General features: G+C 47.0%; 1 protein-coding gene across 1 annotated transcript in view; it reads right to left on the reverse strand.

Annotated features, from left to right (window-relative positions):
- ADAP1 (ArfGAP with dual PH domains 1) overlaps positions 1-15,894 on the reverse strand; it is a 127,826-nt gene that overhangs the window by 19,166 nt on the left and 92,766 nt on the right. Inside the window, exons 6-7 of the mRNA XM_006112840.4 lie at positions 11,767-11,913; positions 584-667 (exon numbers count right to left, since the gene is read on the reverse strand). Of these exons, the coding sequence (XP_006112902.2) occupies positions 584-667; positions 11,767-11,913 (231 nt within the window). The remainder of the gene's footprint in view (positions 1-583; positions 668-11,766; positions 11,914-15,894) is intronic.

The following is a 15,894-nucleotide window of genomic DNA, read 5'->3' on the forward strand; positions in this document are numbered from 1 at the left end:
TCATTCTGTCAACTTGGTAATTAGATGAATTAGTGGTAATTACCCATATCTAAAAGCAAAGCCATAGTGTAATTAAACTGCAATTGCAGTGCAACTACAATGTAATACACTGTTTATATTATACGAGTAACTCATCTTGGTATTATACTACACTTTGTGACACTACTTTCAAATTGTAGTGCCAGCCTCCAGGAAAGGAAGGGAAAACTCTTGCAGCAGAAGCTGAATCAAACTGTAAAGCAATACGGCACTTGATCTCAGCCAGAAGACCAGAGTATGACACTCTTTCCCTAATCATTTTATTTAAATCACTATTTTAATTGTGTGGCTTTGTAGCAATCAGCACTTTACAATAACAGAAACAGACTCTGGCACGACACAGGTAAGAATGCAGGAATTCAAACAGACACCCTCCCACCCCAGTTTCCATGGCTAGATGTAGTAGCAGGTGTTGCACCTGGACTCTAGTTCTCAGTAAAATAATTTAAACATAATAACTATAAAGCAGACTCTGAAGGATGGAGTATTCTCCAGGCTTTCCAGCTTGTTAACGAGATGCTAAAAAAGATGAGGAAAAACTCACATCAACATCGCTAGCTCCAGGGAATGCCACTTGTAAATAATGAAACCGTGCTGCACGGATGGCATTGAACCAATCCACTGTTTCCTAATAATGAAAAAGAGAAGCTGGAGTCAGCAAACATACAATCTACACAGTGATAATCACTGGGATGTTGCTCTGATTTGTCTTTCCCATCATGTCGTCTCCGGCAACAGTGCTCTGCTGAGCAGTGGTTCTGCAGAGGGAGAGCCCGAGCCCCACTGAGTTCAAAGGCTGCCTGAGGGCTTTGCGAAAGAAAGATGGACGTAAGCGCATGCCACAAGTTAAGCATGTATTCAAGTGCTTTGCAGAATTGCAGCCTAAAGGTACAAACAAAATTAAATCAAAATCTAGAATGTAATTCAGTTTCCATGGCTGAATTGTGCTATCCAATATTTCTCACATTACTCTCAATGGTATTCTGTGAACACCTCATTCTATTGTAAAATACGTTAGTTTTGCTCCTTTTGTATTTTTTCCTCTTTGTTAGCCAGCAGCACCTACTGACATCCTGCAGCACAGAGTTCACATTCTATTGTAACTAATGGAATAACAGTTAACCCTTTGAGTACAGGATGAAATATGCAGGCAGGTCACAATGGCCAGGCGTACGCTGTACATTATTAACACATGGGTGTAATCAGCAATTTCTTCTACAGCTGCTTAGCTCAGGAGGACAGGCACTTGGTGACAACCACAAGCAAAACATGCTCTTCTCATCAGACTCGAAGCTACAAAGTCAGAGAACTAACAGAAAACCCCTTTATGTTCATTACAACAAAGCCCTGCTTCTTCTCTCCTATGTGGGATACTACAATGGAGACAAGGATTGGACAATACAGAACACACAGTATCATGGTGTACACAATACAACTGCCATTTCTTTGTAGGGTAAAAGCTCTGTTATTGGCACTTAACGAACCAGAAAGCTCAATTAACTGGCATTTCTCGTTTCTCCAAATACAACTTTTCAATCTAGTAACCGAGACTAACATACTGCCCAGCACTTTATGCAATCACACATTCTGTATTCTACTTTTATGCAAAAGTGGCAAAAAAACAAGCAAGCTGAAATTAGGGATTTATTAAAAAAAGTGTGTCATGGTGTCATTGCAGATCCAGACCAAACTCCTGCGCCTACATCTCCAGTAATTGATGTTGCTAATGATGATCTGCAAGATCCTGAAGTGTCTTCTGAATCAAAGGAAGATTAAATTATGGTCAATATAGCTTTAGAGTTAAGTGTATTTTTAGTATTCTGGGTGTATAACATGCACTGAGTGTATATAGTGTCGTAAAATAACCTACTGTATAGACCTATGTGCTTCAAGAAAACAACCACTTTGCAGTGAAGTCCAACATACTGGATTGGTGAGTACCCATGTATTATTTTATACTTTATTCATTTTACTGTATTCTAATTCTTTGAACATTGGCATTCCTTTGATAAAGTATAACTCTCAATTAACCAGAAGCAGCAATTAACTGGCTCCCTTCATTCCCCCAACATGCCAAATAACAGAGCTTTTACTGTACATATGTCTGAAGTCCCTCCAACAAAGCTTACCATAAAGGATGCTTACTAAATATTTCATCTGACAGAGCACATTTTATTAGCTTTTAATAACATGTAGCAGTCTCCAGATGCCACAAGAGAAAACAGTCACTGCAAAAGTAGGAAGTTTTATTTCTCAAAACAAAACCAAAAACTTGTACCACATGATTCATGGTCTAGAGCTCCCGGCCTGTAGCTCAACACCTAAAAGTAAGTAAGTAAGTAAGTCAGTCAGTCAGTCAGTCAGTCTCTCTCTCTCTCCCCCCCTCTCCCTCCCCCTCATGTAAAATTAGTCCAGTGTGGGCCTGGAATTGACTAAGTTGGGTGGTTTCCAGAGGAAAGCCCAGGTACTGCAGGAAGTGATGTTGGTGATTCAGAAGGTGCATTCATTATTACCAGCAGCCTGAGGAAAAATGTATTGTAGGCATCACAGCAAAGAAGTGTTTTAAGGAGGGATTTGAAGGAAAGAATGGGGTATCTCTCTGGCTATTTCCAGCAAGTTCATCCCAAGCATAAGCGGCAGTATGGGAGAATGTCTGCTTGAAAACATGGGAGCAACACAGTCTAGCATCAACTGCTGGATAGAAAGCAGGGCAACATTTCAGTAGTGAATGAGAGACTATAGGTAGGCCCCAATTCAGCAAAGGCTTAAGTAGTTATATACATCCTTCGCTGAATTAAGGTTTTATGCTGCCATCCATAGCTAGTTTCTGAGCACCTTCCATGCAGGAGTGATGCATTGGGGCTGCACAGGGCACATGCCCCTCAAACCCTGTGGGTAGGGACTAGAGTCTCGGGAGCTTGCCCCCACCCTCCACAGCAGGAATTGCCACTCTCCACTCTCACCAGCAGCCTGGGGCAGGTGGGGCTGTCCCAGCTCTCCCTGGCATGGGGAGGAGGTCACAGAGCCAGTGGTCCTTCCTTTCCCCCATATCCCTCTTCAGTAATTGCCACTGCTTACATGTACAATCTATAGTAGTAGCAAAGCCCTTAATGGACTTCCTGGAGTCTCAAGCACTTTTCCTTTTTTGTAGTAAAATATCTCTTTGGTGTCGTCTTCAATTATTTAGATTCTATTAATTTCTCTCCTCCTCCCCCCAAGCTGGAGAGATTTCCAGATCTTCTGCTGTTGGACTGTCTTTAAGTTTCATTCAGGAAATTTTAGACAAATGTAAAGTAAATTACCTGCATCAGTGCACTCTTCAATACTGCATTACAATTCAAAGGTCCCGGACAATGGAAGGTGTTCTGGAAGGGCACCAGGCACAGGCAGCTCTCGAGAGCTGGCTGTGAAGAAGGAACCCCAGAGTACTGCCCCCAACTTTGCCCATTGTTCCCTGTAAGCTGTGCGCTTGTGCGGCCACTCAGGAGAGATTCCAATGCTGCTCAGCTGAGTAGCAGAGTGCCCACAGCTAGGTTTGTGTTTCTCCTAGTGGTGCACATTCACACCTGCCTCGGTGCACATATAAAAATTTATTCTGCGCACAGATGGAAAAAATCTGCACATGAATGAAAACATTTCTAGAGAACATTGGCCCCACCCCTTCGATCTGAGGCCCTGACACTTCTGGGAGCACAAATCCAGGCCCTCCTCATCTTTCCCAGGGGCCTGGCAAGCCTATCGGCCTTCCTCCTTGAGGGCAGGTCCCTAGCAAGGGTAAATTGTCATTGCTCCATGAACTTGTTTCTTAGTTTATGAAAAGAACTATCCCAACATGGGAGGACAACAGTAAAATCAAGTTCAGTCTAACAAGTCAGAAAAAATCTACAGCAACCATCACAAATTGAATTTAAAATTTAAATATGAGGGAAAATAATCTCAAAATGACATATCAACACTTAAACGTCTTTCCTATGTTCTGACTAAAACGATGTCTTTTCAACAGCTTCTTTTTAAAAAAAAGGAGACTTGTTATTGCTCTATGTCTTGATGCTCTCTTTCGAAAAAGCACAGTTTGCATTACACAGCGCCTTTTTTCGAAAGAGCACTTTCGAAAAAAGGCATTCTTCCTCGTAAAACGAGGTTTTCCGCGGTCAAAAAAACTGCCGTGTTCTTTCGATTTATTTTCGAAAGAACGCGGCAGCAGTCTAGATGCAGGGGAAGTCTAGACACACCCTGATTGCTAAAAGCGATCACTTCCCATGCCTCAGCCTTTTATACCCAGTCAGCATATTTCAGCCAACAAGACTTTGCCCTCCACAGCACCTTCTATCTCAGGGGTGGGCCCGAGCTAGACCAGAAGGTGAAGGGCCTGGAGTGGAAGAGGTGTAGCTGGGATACTTCCGGGTTCCCCACCCCCAGAGCATGATTGGTCTGGGCGTGGGGGAGCGCCTTTGCCCTCCTGCCCCCCCTTCTCCCTGGGTGCCCATGCCCCTGGCTTGGAGGAGACTTTCCACGCTCCCATGCCCCCAGGCCAAATAGGATCTGGGGTTGGGGGAGTGTGCAAAATTTCCTCCACTCTGTCCCTGCCCTGCACAGCGCTTAAAAGCACCACGCACTCCTGGCAGGGTGGAAGGAGGCTTCGCCAAGTAGAACCTGGGGCTGGAAGCATGCGCAAAGCCTCCTCCCACCCTGCCAGGAGCGCATGATGCTTTTAAGCACCACGTGCTGCTCAGAGGGTAGGGACAGAGTGGAGGAAACTTCGCCCTGTCAGGAGCGCCTGGTGCTTTCAAGAGCCGTGTGCTACTGGCAGAGCGGAGGAAACTTTGCGTGCTCCCCCGCCCCCAGGGCCTAATTTCCCACCCACTTGGCAGGCCGGATCCGGCCCTCGGTGGCTCTGTTGCCCACCCCTGTTCTATCTGAAGCTCTAAACACACTTTACAAACATTAATAAACTAAAGCCTCACGCATGTGAGACAAGCAGGCACCCCCCTGGGCCATGACTGCATAAGAGAGCTGCACCAGTTTAATTTAAATCTGTTTTGAAAGCAATATAGCAACATCAGTGCAAACTCCTTTGTGCGTGCTCTTATTCCAGTTTAATGTAAACCTGTTCTAACTAGATTTCAACTAAACAACACACACACATACACAAAACCAAGAAAAGCCACCTTTGTACCAGAATAAGGGCAGCCACACAGGGTTTTGCACTGGTTTAAGTAAACAGGTTTAAATGCTCATCTTAAGTTATAGCTGGGCAACTTGCCCATGCAGATGAGGTCCTCTTTATTTATGCCACACTCAGACCACACTGTTGTTTATAATACATTAACACCTAGAGGCCTCAACCAAGATCAGAACCCCACTGTGAGAGGTGCTGTACATAAACAGTAAGGGTATGTCTACACTACAGCGCTAATTCGAACTAACTTAACTAACTAAGCTAATTCGAACTAACGGATCCAGACTAAAAAACTAGTTCAAATTAGCATTTTGCTAATTCGAACTAGCATGTCCACATTAAGTGGACCCTGAACTGGGGTTAAGGATGGCCGGAAGCAGTGCCGGCAGGGCATCAGATGAGGACTTAGAGCATGAAGCTGCTGCCTCAGGCTAGCCGAGGGCTGTGCTTAAAGGGACCCGACCGCCATCCCGGACAGACAGTTCTCAGGGGTGCCCGGCTTGCAAAGCAGTCCTGGCTTCGATTGCCTGGAGTACCCACACTGGGCACATCACAGCACTCGGCCATCAGATCGGCTGCACTTGCCGCAGGCTGCCATCTGGGGAGAGGGGGCAATTGGGGGGCTGCAGGAGAGCTTCCACCCCCAGAAGCCCGCTGAGCCAGCCCAGTCCTCCCCATTGGGGGCTCGTACCCCATTCCTCCCTCACCTCCTTCCACTTACCCCTCCCTAGCCCCCCTTCCTAATGTACTAAATATAGGACAATTGTGTTCAAAAATAGAATCTCTCTTTATTGAACAAAACTGGGGGAGACTGGGAAAAGGAGGTGGGAAAGGGGAAGAGAGAGTGTGGGAGAGGGGAGGGCAACTACAATGATGAGGGGTTTGGAACAGGTCCCATATGAAGAGAGGCTAAAGAGACTGGGACTTTTCAGCTTAGAAAAGAGGAGATGGAGGGGGGATATGATAGAGGTCTATAAAAGCATGAGTGGGGTGGAGAGGGTGCATAAAGAAAAGTTCTTCATTAGTTCCCATAATTGAAGGACTAGAGGACACCAAAGGAAAGGAATGGGTAGCAGGCTTCAAACTAGTAACAGAAAGTTGTTCTTCACAAAGCAAAGAGTCAACCTGTGGAACTCCTTGCTGCAGGAGGCTGTGAAGGCTAGAGCTAGAACAGAGTTTAAAGAGAAGTGAGATAAAGTCATGGAGGTTGGGTCCATGGAGTGGTATTAGCCAGGAGGTAGGAGTGGTGTCCCTGCCCAAAGTTTGTGGAAGGCTAGAGAGGGATGGCACGAGACAAATGGCTTGGTCACTGTCGTCGGTCCATCCCCTCCAGGGTCCCTAGGATTGGCCGCTGTCAGCAGACAGGCTACTGGGCTAGACGGACCTTTGGTCTGATCCAGTACGGCCATTGTAAGCTCAGGGCTCAGGGTCGGAGGTCATAGTGGACCACCTGATTTTCATGCACACCTGCTCCTGGGTGGCCAGGCTAGCAGCTCTCCTGCCCTAGACGGCCGCTTTCCTGTGCCTAGTGCGGAGGTTGTGGACGAGGTCCACGATATCCGCACTAGCCCAGGCGGTTGCCTGCCTCTTGCGGTCCCGGGCAAGCTCCTGGGAGCTGCCAGCCTGGTCCCGGGAAGAGGTGGCGAGCTGGGGGGCATCGGGTGGCTGGCTCGAGCCGTGCCAGGTGCAGGGTCTGCCGGCTGGGTGCTGGCAGGCTTGCACCTGGCACGGGCACCGTAGCCAGCCCGTGCCCTTTAAGGGGTTCGGGGCCGGGAGGGGGGCAATAGAGTTTCCCTGGTGGTTCCCAGAGTGGCCACCAGGGAAAGCTGGGGAGGGCTAGCCTCCCACTAGTTCGAATTAAGGGGCTACACACCCCTTAATTCGAACTAGTAAATTCGAACTAGGCTTAGTCCTCACAGAATGAGGTTTACCTAGTTCGAACTAAGCGCTCCGCTAGTTCGAATTAAGTTCGAACTAGCGGAGCACTTGTGTAGCGCCTATCAAAGTTAATTCGAACTAACATCCGTTAGTTCGAATTAACTTTGTAGTGTAGACATACCCTAAGAGACAGTCCCTGGTTATCATCTAAGCAGATAAGACAGAGAAAGGCTGGGAGGGAAAACCAAGCTACAGAGAGGTGAAGTGACTATTAGCCTCATTTTGCAGATGTGGAAACTGAGGGCCAGACAGATGATGTGACTGGAATGAGGTCACCCAGGAAGCCAGAAACAGAATCCTGTTCTTCTGAGTCCCATCCTGCACTTTGGCCAGAAGGCCCACCTCCTCTTTTTTAAAGCTAGCCAAGGTTGTCTCTAGCCTTAATATATTTTCCATTTAAAATGTAATACTAGCTTTTAACATTTAGAGCCATTTGAGATGGCAATACTTTGTTGCAGTGAAAACTCTGAGGGAAACAGGGCAGCTCTTTTAATAACTATTTAACTGGTTGAATAAACATTTAAAGGAGGATGTGATTACTCCCATGTTCTGGACCACCCAGGCTCAGTAGAGGATCATTCTGGCATTAGAGCCATTTGGAGAGCAACACCCGAGAGCTCTCAGTAACTTTACCTCCTCCCCACTGCATGTTGATGTACAACTAAGCTCCTAAACTACCTCCGTAAACCCTCCTCGGGCTGGGCTGTAAAAGATACATTGGAGGTCTAATTCTCCTTCTTCTGACCTGCAGAACAGCTCAGTGTATGCTCACAAACTTATCCCTGGTCTTGTCTGTACTACCGTGAGCCTTTGATCTAAGTTATGCAACTTCAAATATGAGAATAATGTAGCTGAAATTGATGTCCTGAGGTCTGCTTACTGCAGTATCTTCATAGTGGTAAATGGACAGCTGATGCTCTCCCATTTATTCTGCTTACTCTTCTCATTTTGGTGGAGTACCAGAGTTGACGGGAGAGCGCTCGGCAGTTGATCGCGTCTATACTAGACACGATAAATAGACCTCCACTGATCGTTGCCTGTGGCTCCAGCCCATACTGAAGACATGCCCTCTACCACCAGCAGAAGTTGGTCCAACAAAAGATATGACCTCACTCACCTTTTCTCACCATTGTAAAGCAGGAATAACTCCAGTGTGAAAAAAGAATCAGACCACAAGATCCTTCTTAAAAGAACAGAGAAAAGCCACACAAACTACATCTTCTACGGGGCTGCTCAGCAGGGTATTTATCATTTTAAAAGACAAAAACTAGCCTTGTCTAGATTTTCCTGTATGTTTCATTGTGCCTGTCTCTGCTATTCGGGACAGGGAAAGTTTCTGTTTTGTGTGCTGTACAGGGCCAAGTAGATTATCAGCACTAAACCAATCATAAATAGTCATGATAACAACTACATCTTTCATAAGCAGGAGCCACTGGAGTAAAATTGTTGCTGGAGAATTGACTGTCAGTGACAGGAGTGACACCTTGCTGTATTGAAGGGATATCTCATGATCAGGTGCCCCTACTCCACTGTATAAGGGCTCTGGTACCTTGTCACATAATTCACACACAGGGAAGGGAAGTAGGGAGAATTTCTGAGGAGAGCCGCTGCGGGGGCAGCTCATTGAGATTCAGAAATACGCCGCATCATTTACTGTGACTGAGTCTCCTGCTGAGCTGAGCAATGAACTGCAATGTACTAAGATGGAGAGGCCACACCAGTTGATTCACACCACTAGGCTAAAGAAACACAGCTCTGCAAGTAAATAACCAGAGCAATCACAAGGTATGCAGACATAATCCTGCCTAGGGCAAAGACCTACCCATTTAAAAATGGGATAGCAGCGTTTGCTTTCACCCATCCAGCCAGCCATCCTTTGCTAGAAAGAACAAGTGGACATCTTGGAAGAACACCACTCTAGTGACTAATCTGACCAGGCACCTGACTTTGCTGCCTACATGGAGGGTCAGAACTAAGCAGGAAGCCAGTTCAGATCCACTGCAGCACAAAATAGAAGCAAAAAGGGTTTTTCACTAATTACCTCCCCCTGTATCTATTACAGAGGAGGAGAGGGCATTTGTATTACAGTTCAGTCCATGAGGCATTGTTCCTCCTAGCACCAGGGACCTGTTTTGTCTGAAGACGAGGTGGGGAGTGAATCTGCCCTTGCCTACTTGCCACTAGGAAAGGTGGGGCTTATACTAGGGATGTTAAATATTGGTTAATTGAATAGTCGATTAACCTCATGAATTCTTACTGGTTATTCGACTATTCTACAGTCCCTGAGCAGCCCCCATCCAGAGGGGAGGAGTCTGACCTTCCAGACCCGCCACAAGCTGGCAGTGAGATGGGCTGCCTACCTGCCTGTCTCCTAATGCATTTTAAATGCAGAGCCACAGCGGGGGTAGGTCCGGCACCCAACGCAAGCCAGGACTGAGCTGAACTGCTGGCCAGCCTGCTAAAAAATGTAATGGCAAGAGGTGTGTGTGTGGGGGGGATACGAATGCGTGTAGTCTATAGCATTAACCTATAAGCTTTTGCTTATCAGTTAATTGGTTAATTGACTACACCATTATATCCCTAGGACCGTGGTCACCAACCAGTAGATCGTGATCTACCGGTAGATCTCGGAGGCTCTAAGAGTAGCTCTTAAGCCCTCTCTGAACTGCGCGCCTGCACAGTACATTTACATTAGATTTCCTCATTTGAGGAGCAGCTACTCACCGAGCAACAGCACAGGTGAGTAGCTGCGAGAAATGGTGGGATTTTTTTTTAAAGTAGCAGTATAAGGATTGGGGATAGCAAGTGATGGAAAGGAGGAGAATAGAGAGGGCGGGGCTTCAAGGAAGGGGCGGGCCGGTAGATCTTGGCTTGGTCTGTCATTTAAAAAGTGATCTTGGGTGTAAAAAGGTTGGAGACCACTGCCCTAGGATATGCATTGTCCATGTGGACAGACATGAGCAGCTGGGTAAGCAGTCAGGTGGCCCTTCTGCAGGAATGGCTAGTACTGTGAAACCCTGCAGTGCTGTTCTGGCGCAGTGTCTCCTTACTTTCCTGCAACGTCCAAGAATGAAGGCAGCTGCACAACCATAGGAAAGTAAATCCACAGACATGATGGTTGTGGGCCCGAATTGGATGATTATTTCAGGGCTTGCTTTATGATCTAGTGCGGGGCTACTCAACACATGGCCCGTTTGTTTGCAGCCCGCAGTGCAGTTTGGGTTTACACAGGGCTCAACATGCGGCCCGCAGGTGGGAGCCAAAACAAAAACGTAATCAATGTAATGGTCTTCTGTCATTGCTCATTAAAAGTGCTGTCATATGAGTGGAAATCGGGTAAATATTGCTTTGTATTAATATCAGCAGAACTGAGTTAAATGGGGCCTTCGTGTAATCTTGCCTTAATCTTTGTACTCATGCTCATCAGTGTGAAAGAAGCTATTTGCATATATTTGCATATATATTTGCATGTATACGCAACCACACTTAAGTTGTGGTCCTCGGCTTGTGCTGTGAGTATCATTGTGACCACTGAAGCATCCAAAGTCGAATAGCCCTGATCTAGTGGGTTCCAAGGAGTTGGGGGAAGGGAATTCGGTTGTGAGATGGCTCCTGTCACTCCAGCCCCACTTTCTGAAAAAGCACCAGTGATGGGAGCAACCACTAGATTCTACGTGCTGCTAATCTCCCTGGGTCTGGGAAGTGACCGATCCCTTCAGGGGCAATGCAGGGTCAGCCTCCTCCCATCAATTTCTGCCTTCTATTCAGTACAGAGGTTTTCAACCTGCCAGGATCAGAAGTTGATGGGAATCACTTGGCCCAGCCGCTCTCCCTGCCCCCCTCAGACAGAACATTCCTTTATTTAGAGGCCTTCAGGGACCGCCTGATGTCTCCCACCCCACACTCCAGGAGGCTCCACCTCTTTTAACCCTTCTGACTGCTTCATATTAAATAAAAAAGAGAATTATTACTGTCACTAACCCATTGCTTGGAAGTTGTGGGGGGAAGAGGCCATATTAGTATATCTAGGCTAGAGTGACCAGATGTCCCCTTTTTGTATGGAGAGTCCCAACCAGAGTCATCCTGTCCATAGGATGGACTGGGGCAATTTTGGGGAACCAATGCTTCAGGGGATGCAGGGTCCAGGGTGGCCTGGTGGAGGCAGCAGCAAGCAACCACAGCCCTAGCCTGTCTCCTCTGCTCTGCTCCACTGACCCCCAGCATCACTTGGGGGAGGGGGTGGAAGCTGGAAAGAGGCAGGGCGGAGGTAGGAGTTTGAGGAAAGGGGTGAAGTAGGGGTGGGGCATGGAGTGGGGGAGCTGTCCCAGGTTGCACACCCCCTTAGGTACAGTCCTGATCCCAATATTTGGGGTTTTGTCTTATACCAGCACCAATTACCTCCACCTCGTCCCAGTTTTTCACACTTACTAGCGGATCACCCTGAGTGCATCCCTTAGACCAGGCCTGTCTCTGCACCAGCTCATGGCCTAGTTACTGTGGGGAGATGCGAGATGGTTTCAAGCTTTGCTCACAGTGATAGGTGGCTCTGTGGAGGTCTTCATGTCACCTGGGATGTAAACCAGCCTATTCGGTTAGCTCTGAGTGCTCACCTTGCCATCTTCATGATAGACAAAGATATTCCTTGTGCTGTTGTCCTTCAAATAAGTAATTTGTAGTCCATGTGGGTTCCCTATTTTTGCAGGCTGGAAAGTCGCATTTAAATGTTCAATCTTCATAACTGCTTTGGGTTCTTTTGCCTGGAAAGCACAGTTGAATGAATAAACATCTAAAAGGCAGCACAGGCTTTCAAACCAGAGCGCAGTTCATATAATCAGAACCCCTCCCTTTCGAGGCTGCTGTTCTCCCATCACCAAAACAGCCTGGTGATTATGCAGCAAAGTTACCTAGTCCACAATCAATGGCTGCTGTCACCTTGGGAAAGTGCTTTGCCGCTCTGGGAAGTGCAGCAGAGTTGGTGCAATATTATAGCACAAGGGCAGGCCTGCAGACAGGGAGTGCAAAGAGGGCAATTGCCCTGCGATTCAAAAGGGCCTGGGTGTTGCATGGCGTGCTCCAGGCAGCTCTGAGGGCCGATTGGGAGGAGGAGGCATGGTGCGCTCTGGGTGGCACTGATGACTGGCTGCCTTACTCCCACCCCTTCTGCTTGAGGCTCTACCCCTTCCGGGAGCGCATGCTGCCCTACCCTGCCCCTTCTGCCGGAGGCCCCGCCCCTTCTGGGAGTGCAGAGCCCAGCCCCCTCACCTTGCACAGGGACCTGGCAAGTCTGTTGGCTCCCCAGCACCAGGGGGAAGGTTCAGCCCAGAAGAGGGGCAAATCAGTTTGGTTACAAGACAGGATGCGGTGCTTGCTACACCGTGACTTCAGACACTCCTCCTCCTTAGCACAAGAGCCCCCTCTCCCTAAGCTCTTCTCAATCACCTTCCTTCTGAATCCAGATTCCCACTGGCCTCTTCACTGGACTAGTAAATGGTCTGTATTTGTGCCTGGATGAACACTATTACAAATGTGCTCAGTCAGGCAAAAAATACAGACCACTTACCAAATAGGTCAGGATGCTTTCAGCATCCCAAGCATCCTGAACCAGTCAGTCCACAGCTGGCTTGGAAGAACTGAACGTTATTCCTCTGCAAGTGACAACAAATCTCTTATTGCCATGCTGTCCGTCTGACGGCAAAGTACTAGTTTCCGCACAGATCATGCGCTCTCCTACACAAGCCCATTTGTTGGCTTTTCACTGAGGGTATGTCTACACTAGCTCGTTAGTTCGAGCTAGGTAGGCAAATGAGGGCAACCGGAGTTGCAAATGAAGCCCGGGATTTAAATATCCCGGGCTTCATTTGCATGTTCCTGGGCGCCGCCATTTTTAAATTCCCCTTAGTCCGAACTAACCACCCGCGGCTAGACGCGGCAGCTAAACGTTAATTCGAACTGACTCCTTAGTTCGAATTAACTGTTACTCCTCGTGGAATGAGGAGTCAGTTCGAATTAACGTTTAACTGCTGCGTCTAGCCGCAGGCAGTTAGTTCGGACTAAGGGGGATTTAAAAATGGCGGCGCCCGGGAACATGCAAATGAAGCTCGGGATATTTAAATCCCGGGCTTCATTTGCAACTCCGGTTGCCCTCATTGGCCTACCTAGCTCGAACTAACGAGCTAGTGTAGACATACCCTGAGCTCCTCAGATTGCCCTTATCTGTCGCCACACTGAGAGATCCTTGGGCCGTACAAGAGACAGCACAGTATTTCCCAAGCCTCACAAAGGAGCAGGGGGGCTGACAGCTTACACGGGCCCTGGAAGGGGTGGAGCCAGCCCTCAGTGCTGCCTGGACTGCAGTGCAGAGTCCCCAAACCCTCCAGCCCTCAGAGCGACACAGAGCAGGTGGAGTGGTGCTCCAGTGGTGGTTTAAAGGACCCAGGGCTCCAGGCATCCCTGGTGTCGCAGTAGCAACAGTGCAGGTCCCTTTGAATGAGTAGGCTGAGGGGCAACTGCCCCACTGCCCCCTGTCAACCAGCCTACAAAGGAGAACATAATTTATTTCTCTTGTTAGATCTTTTTTTTACAGATTAGGTCTAAGCGCTGGGACCTGAGACCTTCTGAGCACTGACAGAGACTCCCTTCGACACAACTCACTGAACCTCTGTTGAGCCACTTAACTATCTTGTCTATTGAGTGTGACCATGCAAGAGAAATTGACTTTGGGGGAGGAAGCAAATTCATAATTTTACAATGAAAAAGGACAATACAAAATAAAGCTTTATAGTTAATTGGCCTAATTATAAAATGTTTGCAGTCACATTGGTTAATGAAAATTTTTAAAAAAATCAAGACATTGAGAATATATAACAGTAATTTCAGAATTAAAACAAATTTTTTCACGGCTCATGAGATTATATGTATCGGATGAGGGACTGTGTATGGGAGGAAACCCATGTTACAAGTTTGTATTGGGCCCAAAAAATTATGCTTGGGCCTTCTCTACTTATAGGAAGTAGATTTAACAATTAACCTGCCCCAAAAGGGCCCTCTGTGGATTTAGCTACTAAAGGTGAATAAAGCCCCTTGAAGATTAAGGATCCAACTCTCCACTTGGTACCACTGGTTTATGTCGCTGTAGCTCCCTTGCCTTGCAACTGGTTTAAGACAGTGGACAAGTAGGCCCTAAAAGTCCTAAGCAAGGTGTCTCAGAACCTTAGCTGATGAAAATCAAAGTAGCTCCACTGAAGTCAGTCAAGGATCTTTAAGTACCATGATCAGATGCACCTGAGAGGAAGAGCCACTAAACCTGCCAGAAGCCATATATATTTGGCAGTGGAATTTGGCCAGCAGTCTGTATCTCTTGTTCTAACAGAAACAATGACCATGAGGCTGGTTCTCATTCTTTGTAAGTCTTCTCCCAACCCCTTCAACAGGGAATTTATAATAGTCATACTCCCTTTCCTAATGCCCCTTCTATGCAAAGATCTCAAAGTGTGCATTGAAATAAGCCTCCCAAGACCACAGGGAAGTAGGAAAGCACCATTATGCCCATTTTTCAGAGGGAGGTCAAATACAGCATGACATGGACCACTTGGGTCATCCCGAAATAACCAAGTGCCCCTTCCAAGGACAGCAAGCTGATGATTTTGGATCCCTTGGCTTTAGAGCCAGAAGAAACAGACATGGACTTACTCTGTACCAGGGAGAGGACAGTGAAGAAATAACTGAGGGCAGAGTCTAAAAATTTTGCTCCCAGTCCATTCTGCCACTAGTCAAGAAGAAAAATAAACCAGCTCTCACCTGCTGTAGGTGGCCTAAGATATTGCATTGGATTAAATTAATGGGCAATACTTCAAATATATCTAATATGCTTCAGAGATGGTATCCAGCTAGTCATCCAGTATGGAGGTGATGATACAGTACACAAGCAGGCCTAGTAGAAATGGACCGTCAAACAACAGACCTAAACCAAAATCTTGGCTTTATGAACCTCAGTATATCTGTGAATATTTGTGGGGGGTTTCTTTTCCCATGACTTAGTTGACAACTACTGGCTTGTGTGAGATATAACATCTGTCACATTATTTTGAGGCAAGGAGTGCAGTATATCTCAGATCATGTTTAGTGTGCACATGGTTTGACTAGTTCAGTCCCAGTATACCAGTGACCAAATGGTAAGTGTCCACCTCACATCAGGTACAAGTGCAGCCTTGGGCTTATGAAGCCTTACTGTGGTTTTGAAGTGGAAGTAGATATGTGAGGTGGTGGGGAAATTGAAGCAGGGTGGAAGTGTGTGAACAACATGGTTCCCATTACACTTGTGGTCAGTTATGGCGTCACCTTGAGCAGTGAAAGAAGTTTTTAAACCACTGGCGTGGATGACAGTAACTTCATCTAGGTTACCGGAGACTCATTTCCTTTTAGGTACAGGCAGTCCCCGGGTTACATGGATCCGACTTACATCAGATCCCTACTTACAAACGGTGTGAGGCAACCCTGCACTAGCTGCTTCCCCCCAGCAGACCAGGGAGATGCAGAGCGGCTTTTCTCAGCAGACACCTCAGCTTAAGAATAAAGGACTGAGGGAAGTGAGGTATGGGAGAATAAAACTGAGCTCTGGAGAATGTTTGGCTAGAGTTTTCCCTACAATATGTACCAGTTCCGACTTACATACAAATTCAACTTCAGAACAAACCTACAGTCCCTATCTTGTACGTAACCTTCATATCAAAACAGTATGT

Source organism: Pelodiscus sinensis, chromosome 15, assembly GCF_052426305.1.
Source record: "Pelodiscus sinensis isolate ZL-2025 chromosome 15, ASM5242630v1, whole genome shotgun sequence".
Lineage (NCBI taxonomy): Eukaryota > Metazoa > Chordata > Testudines > Trionychidae > Pelodiscus > Pelodiscus sinensis.